The sequence below is a fragment of the Nicotiana attenuata genome, chromosome 11 (assembly GCF_001879085.1).
Source record: "Nicotiana attenuata strain UT chromosome 11, NIATTr2, whole genome shotgun sequence".
Taxonomy (NCBI): Eukaryota; Viridiplantae; Streptophyta; class Magnoliopsida; order Solanales; family Solanaceae; genus Nicotiana; species Nicotiana attenuata.
In genome coordinates, this window is record NC_031999.1 from 40,997,609 (window position 1) to 41,007,655 (window position 10,047).

The 10,047-nt window shown below is 33.6% G+C and overlaps 1 protein-coding gene across 3 annotated transcripts; it reads right to left on the reverse strand.

Moving 5' to 3' along the window:
- Window positions 3,067–5,239, reverse strand: LOC109234384. 3 transcript variants are annotated; one of them, XM_019400363.1, is made up of 3 exons: window positions 4,595–5,234; window positions 4,020–4,065; window positions 3,067–3,429 (listed from the first exon to the last, which is right to left on the reverse strand). In XM_019400363.1, the coding sequence occupies exons 1-3, from the start codon at window positions 4,774–4,776 to the stop codon at window positions 3,295–3,297; spliced, it is 363 nt and encodes a 120-aa protein (XP_019255908.1). In that variant the 5' UTR covers window positions 4,777–5,234; the 3' UTR covers window positions 3,067–3,294. The 3 variants fall into 3 exon arrangements, 1 of the variants encoding a protein (XP_019255908.1); XR_002069199.1 differs by having other exon boundaries at window positions 3,067–4,130; window positions 4,595–5,239; XR_002069200.1 differs by lacking the exon at window positions 4,020–4,065 and having other exon boundaries at window positions 4,595–5,238.

The window sequence follows — 10,047 nt, forward strand, 5'->3', positions numbered from 1 at the left end:
CATCATACGAACTTGTTGAAACCCTCAAATCCCGACTCCGAGGTCGTTTACTCAAAATCAACCCTTAGTCGGTTTCTTCCAACTTAAAGCGTCCAAAATGAGTTCTCTTTCCAAATCAACTCTGAACTTCCGAAATTCCAGTTCCGACCACGCATAAGTCATAATACCTTAAGTGGAGCTGCTCATGGCCTCAAGCCGCCGAACGACGCGCTAGAGCTCAAAATGACCGGTCGGATCGTTACATATGCAGCCCAAACTATTTACCCGGCCCACCCATTAGCTATTTGCCTTCGCATTTGAAGTATAGAATGTTAAAACATCCAACATCCAGCTTCATTTTTGTAAGCTTACTTAGTAGCTATTAACTAAATAATTTGTCCTTTCTTTATTTTTAAGTAGCACATCCGATTACTTAATATACTAAATTTACCATATCTGATTTTTATGTGTATATGAAGACCCACCATTGTTGAGCTTGAAGCTCATGAATTTGAAATTTTATTTTGAAGATTTTGTTGTTTGATTCGAAGTGAGTGCTATAAAATATTGCTTATAGTACCTTCGAGCAAGCTTCTCGGATTTGAAATTTTTATGTGTATTTGAATATCCACCACTGTTAGGCTTGAAGCTCTTGAATTTGAAATTTTTATTTTGAAAATTTCTTATTTGATTCAAAGTAGGTGTTATTAAATATTGCTGATAGTACCTTTTGGAAGTTTATACCGAAATTTGATCGCATTTGGAGCTGATTTGAGGTAATTGAGATCGAAATTTTCAACTAAAAATTGAAGAACACAGTTACCCCATAGTATATCACTACAATATACAATATACACTAGGAGTATATAGCTATACCGCAACAATATACTGTTATAGAGCACAATATACTGCAACAGTATACTATAATGATATGCAATATACTGCAACAGTATGCTGTAATAGTATACAATATATCATAATAGTATACTTCGAATACTATTTGTTGAATCATCTAGGTGCTATTGTGCAAAGCTAAAGTCATGGTTATAGTAATATTATACTGTTATAGTATACAATATAATATAAGTATGCCGCAATAAATAAGTCATTTTTTATTTTTATTTTTAATTTTTCCAGCTAGGTCCTTGCAAATATTTTCTTAAATGAATATTTTTGATGAAGTTCCATGAAAATAATATCCATTGTGTAAGAAGTAGGTGTCGAAAGACATAAAATAGTAATATACCTATTTTGATAATTGATATGGAGAAAAAGAAAAAATATGGAAAAAGAAGGAAAAAAATAATCTATCAATTATTTTTTTATTATATAATAAAGGGAGAAAAAATAAAGAAAAGAATCAAAGAGTGCAAGAAAATAGCATATGGAGAAAAAAAAAGAAAAAAATGAATAAAATTATAAAACAATTTGGGTGGTAATATTAGAACAACTCTTTCAAATCAAATATGTTAATAAGCTCTAGAATTAAAGGATGAGAACAACTTAACTATTAATGGAACAAGATAAATTTCTTTAGTGAAGTCCATTATTACACCTTGCATGTGACAAGCTTAAGTGGGGGAAAAATAACAATTAAAAAGTACAAAGCAAAATATGAACCCATAAATGTTGTTGATCATCAATAATAATCTATGATCCATGGAATAGGTAGACCAGATAAATACTTTGGTTTAGATAGAGACGGATAAATTATTTGTGTTCGGTAGGTATTTGTGAACTTATCCCTAAAAACTTAGGAACTCGGTCCTGGGCAACTTGGGCTTGTTTAAGGCAAGTTTACAGGGAGTTCACAAATAATCACTCTTCATCTCTTGTAATTGGAAAAGAGCCATTGTCATGAAATTTCAAATTTCAGGATCATAAAATTTAAAATCTACGACAATGACTATTTTTCAATTACTTGACTAAAAAGTGGCTCGCTCTCGTTATTACTACGATCTACTGGCAGAATTTTGGAGGACTTGTATCTGTTGTCAACGTGGGGCAACTTGGTTTGTCTGAAAATCTACGTTCCACACCTCCTAAAGTTTATCATGTGTAGGGATGATAAATGGGAGGGATGAGCTGAATTTGGGCGGATCAAGATGGATTAGATCAATAATGGGGTGAAATTCAAAATAGCCAGATTTACAACTGGTCGTTCAAAAATAGCCCAGTTTCAAAAGTAATCGAAATTTAGCCATTTTTCATGTAAAAATAAATCTGAGCGAAAACACAGTTCAAAACCCGGAAAAATACGCCAGTATCTTATGCTGGAGTTCCAGCATAAGTATATTTGAACTCCAGCATATTATATTGGAGTTCCAGGATAAGTATGCTGGAACTCCATCATAAAATGTTAGTCCAGCCCATTAATCTCTGGGCGAGTTGGATGAGTTTGAGCTCAAATTGCCACCCCTAATCATGTGTTAGGAAATATTTCGTGGCACTGCAATCAATTTTATTCTGTTACAATTTTTTTCATTGATAAAAGTGGTATTTGAACTAACTTGAGCGTGTCTTGACTAACTCACAGAGCAGCCCTCTACAGTCACAAGCAAGTGCACCAGGCCAAGGCTTGGATAAATATGCTCGATATCAAACATTAGACCACCCTCTTGGACATTATTCATTCTCATAAAAACTTTGTATGTCAAACAGTACAGATGATAACAAGGAAAAGGCATTTCTTAAAATTCTAAACAGATGTATCTATAACTATTTTATTGAAGATTGTGGTGTTCGGGCTATCCTATGCACTGTGTATCTCGATTATTCTACTGGGTATCTGCTATCTCTTACTGGCATATGTATCGGGTAACTCTGCCCACCAAGACCTAGAGAGATGGAAAAATATCACCAAGTGCTTTTTATTTTGTCTCGGTTGGAATTTGAACTTGAGAGCTCACGGTTCATCTCCCACTTCAACGACCACGTGGCCAGAATCTGGCCTTTTTTCCCATAAAATTGACAAACTGTTTGGTTCAGTTGGCTAAATTAAGTTGATTTGAGCAAAACACTGCTGACAACACAGGAATATGATATGAAAAGCAAAGAAATCTAATGTCAATTCTGCAATGGAGTGCATTGAACATATATGGTGACCTCCTCTTTATTCCAGTTTTGGCACAAAACAACAGAATAATTTGGTTAAACAGTCTGATATTATCAAATAGCAACAACTAAATGTTTGAATGAAGAAGCTAATTACATACTGAACAAAAGAAAAAAATGTGTAGAAAGTTACCTATTTCGCTTCCCGCTCAGAAGCTCCCTATGTTTCTTGGAAAAAATCAAAGGAGATTTTCAACAATTTCAACTTATCAAGTTGATGAAATTCAGAGACAAATCTTGTATATTTCTATAGATTGAAGAGGGTATTTCATGTACTTCTTGAACATCAACTTCATCCAAATAGGTGTCAATAAGAGAGAGTAAGTTGTTCATAATCTGTAGTCAACGTCAGATATAAGTGAGACACGTGTTATAAAAGCACATAAGAATTTAAATTTTGAGATAAGTTTGACAGTTTTATCAAAATCAATACCCTTAAAGATCAATTTGATACTTTTCTCACAATCGATATTGAGAATTCATCACATATAGAACTATGTCACATATAAACTTAAAAGAAATGCTAATAAAACTCTAAGTTTATAGTACCGACATTCAGGAGTAAGATTCATGTTCTAAGGAACACATTTACACACTTTTTAAAGAATAACATTTGAATAACATCACTTAGCATTTATTCGAAAAGCTGAAAAGGATGAGTATAAGTCTTAATTATGAGTAGGATTTTTAGCAAAAGATTGAATGAAGAAGTTAACTATGTACTATTAATTTTTTATTTTTTTTAAATTTTCTAAAACGTACTATTCAATTGAATAGTCATTTTATGAGAAGCTCCCTATGTTTCTTGAAAAACTCAAAGGAGATTTGCAAAAATTTCAACTTATCAAGTTGATGAAATTCAAAGATAAATCTTGTACATTTCCTTAGATTAAAGAGGATATTTCATGTACTTCTTGAACACTAACCTCATCCAAATAGGTCTCAATAAGAGAGAAAGTTGTTCTGAATCTTCTGTTGTCAATGTCAGATATAAGTGAGACACGTATTGTCAACGTCAGATATAAGTGAGACACGTACTGTAAAAGCACATACAAATCTAAAATTTGAGATAAGTTTGATAGTTTTGTCAAAATGATACTGAAACTGAAAATCACTGAAGAGTAACTTGATACTTTTCTAGCAATAGATATGGATAATTCATCACATATAAATTTAAAAAAAATTAATAAACTCTTAATTTTATAGTACCGACATTCAGGAGTAAATTTCATGTTCTAAGGATCACATCGTTACATTTCCTTTTAGCTGAATCAGAATTAACAGTTCCTCGGTTTGTGAATCAATTTTCTGAAAGATTGACAAGCAAAAAATAATTTCAAAATGAAAAAAAAAATTCTCTATTTTTTCGTTTCCCAGTGACAATTTTACAGGACTAATTTCATGAACAATTTTTTTTTTTTTTTTAAAACAAGAGAACCAATAGACATTCGAATAGAAAATTAGAACAGAGGAAAAGAAAAATAGAAAAAAATAAAAGGACCTGAATAAGGAGGGCATCCTAATAAGCTCCGGGAGCGGCAGACGGCGGCTCGCCGGTGCCGATAATGGCTCGAATCCCGGCGGTAACCCTTGGAAATTGGTAATGAATCTCCATTTTCTCAAGCTGTATATGAATAAGCTTACTAGTATTATACTTTTCAAACGAAAGTTCAGGGTATTCATGTATTTTTCTCCTCACTGATATTATCCATTTTACATGCCTTTTTTTTTCTTTTTTCTGGCTAAAATTTTTGCAGCAATTAATGAATAATGAAGCAAGAAAGATGGAAAGGAGTAATGCTGTTTCACACAAGATTGAAAATAGATTTTTTATGGAAATTTCAACAGGATAGAAGTGAAGATTCAAGATAGAGGATGAGAATATGAAGGTTTTGTATTTTTGAGATGAATTAATAGAGAAAACAAGAAATTTTAAGAGAGTGAGAGTGGTAAAGGACACAGAGAGGCAGTAAGGGAGTACAAACAATAACCAACAAGGGTTGTGGTGGAGTGGTAATTACTCCTTCATCCTTAACCAGAGGTCTCGAGTTCGAGTACCTGGGTACAGAGTCGCCTTTGTTAGAGAGCGCTTTACCCCCAATATGAGACTTCTGACGCGAATCGGGATTAGTCGAGCCCCAACGTGAATACCAAATACTACTCGGTGAGAAATTAAAAAAAAAAGTACAAACAACACGTGCAGAAAAATAAGGACAAAAAATTAGTTACAAAAAGAGTAGGATTGACTGATTGCTGATTTAAGTCACATGGTGGAATTCACTGGATAAGCATGTATATTGATAGATCAAATGGGCTTCCAGTATCTAGGTTCACAGCCCAAAATACCTCTTTCTATGGGTCGAAATGGCTTGGTCCTGCATTAGATTTGCCGGTAGCCAGTTTTGATCATGCTATTTATTTGGAAAAATTATGCGATACATAGTGTATTTATCATTCATAGCTATACTTTCAGCTAATTTACTATTTTTCATTATATTTGAATTTTATAGTAAATCTGTGAAACAAGAGACTAATTATTTTCAACTGAAACAAGAAAGCAACAAGCTCTCGTAGCTCAGTTTGTTGGAGGGTGTGGTTAGTTAGTGGAGGTCTTGAGTTCATCTCTCAATAAGAGCATTTTATTTTTTCGTATTTCTATATTTCCCCTTAGTTGTATTCGAATGAATGCAGTGTTGTAATTAAGCAAATTATAATTACTAGGCTCTATATTATAGTGATTTATAAAAATTCCTCTTATTTTTATGTTTTTCAAAATATTTAACTGATAGTTAATATTGCAAACTTCGGACAAAATTTCTCCGCTTCTTCTTCTTATTCTTCTTACATTAGATTGAATATGTTTTAAGTATATGTATTTGATTTCCGATGACTTCTTTAATGAATTTTGTGCTTAGACGTGCCCCCCTTAGTCAACCTTTACTTTCTTGAAGTCTCGTAATTTTTGGACTTTTTTATGTAATAAAGATAAAAAGGCAAAAAGTTACTTAAAGAAGAGGCTTTGAGTAAAAAAAGATAACGCCATTAGTCAAGGTAGGCTACTAGATCCTATGAGAACAGTAAAATATATTATACATAATAAACTTGATGCATGGATGCCTAAAGTTCAACCAAAAATACTTGAAGTTCTGTCATATATGTCTATAATTTCATGCATATATGCCTGAAATTTAGTCATATATGTTTGATATTTTTCAGGTAATAAATGCCCGAAGTTTAGTCATATATGCCCGAAGTATAGTCATATATGCTTGAAGTCCAGACAAAAATGTTTGAACTTCGTTTTTACAAACAATATATCAAACTTCAGGCAAATTTTGTAAATTCAGACGCGAATTTTTGCAACTTCGATTGCATATATATCAGAAATTGATTCTGAAGTGGCTAAACTTACAAAAACTCATAAACTTTGGCTATGACTTAAATGGGGTCCCGTAATTGACTACTATGCACTTGCCCCCTTTGTCCCATAATACAATGAATTTAAGATGTTGGAATAAAAAATTAAATTAAAATTGCATATATATTGAGATTTAGCCACGTATTCAAAAACTTTAGGTCCACCACAATCTGCATATCGAACTAGGGGTTGAAGATCATGAGTTCGCTGGTACGAGACAACTTAGGATATGTGTTTGATGTGAGGGAAAATATTTTTCTGAAAAGTACTTTCATGATTTGATTTTTTTGTTTTTCATTTCATTACATCGACTAAAGAGTGCAAATTAAGTAATATAGGATTGTGTTACAACCAAAAGTATAAAAGCTACTAGCACTTAATTATCATTAATGACGTTACAATTTAGTTTTGAGAACATCTGCAGACACTTGTGCCAGGTGCGCAAAGTCTTTATTTAACTGACTCAACTGTGATTGCCCGCATGAATCTTCACAAGTGAGAGCTCTATCTCCAGCCTGCAAAATAGATGCAGTTGCTTGTGCAAATTGACTAGATTCCACTTGGTGAATTGAATTAGGAATATATGTATTGATACAAGAAATATAGTTGTCTGAGCAACTATTCTGGCATTTGGTGGGAGCTAATTTCTCGATTTGATCTGAATTATCTCTGGCCTTTTTTAAACATAGTTGAAGAATAGTATTTGCTAGCCCTTTAAAATCATCAGTAGGTCCCCTAGGATCTGTTCTAAGAGAATTTTTACAGAGATTGGGATCAAGATTCTTATTGCAAATATCATCTATTTGATCCCCATAAGATTGGTTCACAAAACAAAAGATGAGAAAAAGAAGAAACCCTTTGTTTTCCATTGTTTTTTTGTATATTTCTGAGTAGATCAAGGTGAAGTCCTTATGGTTTCCTTTAAATCAATCTCTTTAGTTTGTATATATAAATGCATTAATTTAATTTTTTTTCCTTTTAATGGTAGCGGATGTTACTAAAAAGACTTGATGAACCAAGATTTGCTACTAAATTTAAAGCAGTCATATGATTAAATGCTTAGAGATGAGTTACTAATTAAGATATATATATATATATATATATAACTATCCTTTTTAAGAAAAAATATTAACTTGTTAAAGCATCTCATTTGTTCCAAGATTCACTTTAACGATTGACTAATTTTTGTCTTCTCACCTTAAGAGTTGATTACTTGATTGTTTCCTTTAAAATCCAATCTTTTGTAAAATTATGCACTCTATAATTTAAGTGATAGTATTCCCATTCTTTCAAAATTATCTAGGTGCAAAATTCAATAGGTCTGTCTTCTCTAAGAAAACTCGGGTGATCAAATGAAGAAAATAAAATAAATTAATAAAGCGATGTTTTCATGGTTAAGTTCACACTTTTAGAAAATTTCGTGGAGTAGAGTCTAATCACGATACAAATGTCACGACCCAATTTCTCCTATAGGCCGTGATGACGTCCAACGTTGCCTCTAGGCAATCTAACGGTGAACTAGTCATGTATTTATTCCTTTTTAAAAATTTCAAAGTAGTTGATTCTTATTTATTAAAGGCGAAATGGCCTCGTGGCCACTTAAACTTGCACGAGATTTTAAAGCCGACGATAGAGAAAAGGAAAAGAAACAGAAGGGGGGGGGGGGGAAGTAAGGGTATTAAGGATTTTGGAGGGGGAGGGGCTTATTTTCTTTCTTTTTCTTTTGTAATTTTTTTAATCAAAATTATTGTCATGACGCGCTTAGTTTACGTGACTTGTACACACTTTGTCCACAACACCTCTGTCACGGCTATATGTGCAGGGTCAACGGTCAAATAGGTTTATTAGTTACCAAATACGCGAGTTTGAGTGTTCAAATGGAAAAATCTAAAGTTTATATATCGGCTTTAAAATCTCGTACAAGTTTAAGTGGCCACGAAGCCACTTCGCCTTTATTAAATAGGTGAGAAGTGGAAAAGTTATAGTAAAGTAAAGAGTAGCTAAAGAAAGAGTAAATACAGTGAAATAAATACTCAAAATCATAAAGTGTCTACTAGCATGTTCCCAAATCCCAGTGTCACAAGTGTACGAGCAACTAGTAGAACGCACAAACACCTATGCTATTGTCTGAAATAAGATAGACAGAAAGTAAATAGAAAAGAGATACTGTGGGTGCTGCAGAACGGGCTCAGAAAGCAGCTCACCACTATGCCTCGGGGTAACGAGGGTGCGCTCCTGAATGACTGCCAGGTGCACCTGCCTCAGATCCTGCATGATTAGTACAAAAGTGTAGCGTGAGTACATAAACAACATGTACCCAATAAGTATCCAGTCTAACCTCGAAGAAGTAGTAACGAGGGGTCGATATCGACACTTACTACAGACCAATAATAAAAATACAGAAATTCTAAATAGGCATGGAATACACGAATAATAATAATAACACAATAACCAGTGATGAATAAATGGTTCTTCAACTGATAGACAATTTAAAAGTCTCCAATTGTCACCTACTAACTTTCACAATTTCGGTCATTAAATAAAATATAAACTCTGAAGCCATAAAATAATATCAAGTGTAATCGGTCTCCGAGTATCATCACGTACGATTTATGTCGAGGTCGTACGGCCCGATCCAAAATACTGTGTGCACTACCGAGTGTCGAACGACACGAATCATAATTGCATCTATTATACTGTCGAGGCGAACGAACCGCTCCCATGAGAGTAGAGAAAAGTTTTCCTCGCTCGCGGAAATACTTGCGGCGCGAGAGGACATGGATTTCTCATAATTATTATGTATTCCTCAATTCTTCCAAAAATAAGAAATCTAAATCGAGAATTTGCAACTTTAAAATCCCTAGTCTCAGCTCTATTCAAAATAATTAATATGCATAATAAATACTATACTACAATTAAAGGCATGATGTGGATCTAAGTCTATCCGGACATCTCATGGAATGTAGCTACGCACGGACTCTCGTCACCTAGTGAGTACGTAGCTCTCCACACAGGTAATACACAACAAGCTATACATCTAAGGGGATGAGTTCCCTCTTACAAGGTTAGGCAAGAGACTTACCTTGTTCTCAAGCTCACTTCCGGTCCACAAATCCGCTCTAAAGCCTCAACTTGGTGCCAATCAATCCGAAACTAGCCAAATGTTATATAAACTAATCAAAACACACTACAAGTTCATAATATAGCCACTAGGGAAATTACCCAACCCAAATTGGAAGATCCCTAAAATTCACCCCGAGCCCACGTGCCCGAATTTCGAAAATTTTCGAAGATAAATGTTACCCATAACCTCATGAACTCAAATATATAATTTTTACCCAATTCCATAATCATTTTTCGTGGCTAAATCCCATTTTTATCAAAACCTAGGTCTTTCAACAATTTACTAAAATTTTCACATCTTACATGTTAAACTCTACCCATAATCTATGTATTTAACCTATATTAGATAGAAATTACTCACCTTACAATGCTTGATGAAAACTCCTCTCCAAAAAGCTCCAAATTCGGACCAC

Bases quoted from the DNA above. Each gene is read 5' to 3' on its own strand.
- LOC109234384 (XM_019400363.1), bottom strand. From the start codon at position 4,776: ATGAATACCCTGAACTTTCGTTTGAAAAGTATAATACTAGTAAGCTTA. The intron at 4,066-4,594 runs GTCCTTTTATTT...CATTGACAACAG, and splicing joins AGGATGCCCTCCTTATTCAG to AAGATTCAGAACAACTTTCT. The intron at 3,430-4,019 runs GTTAGTGTTCAA...CGTTGACTACAG, and splicing joins TTGAGACCTATTTGGATGAG to ATTATGAACAACTTACTCTC.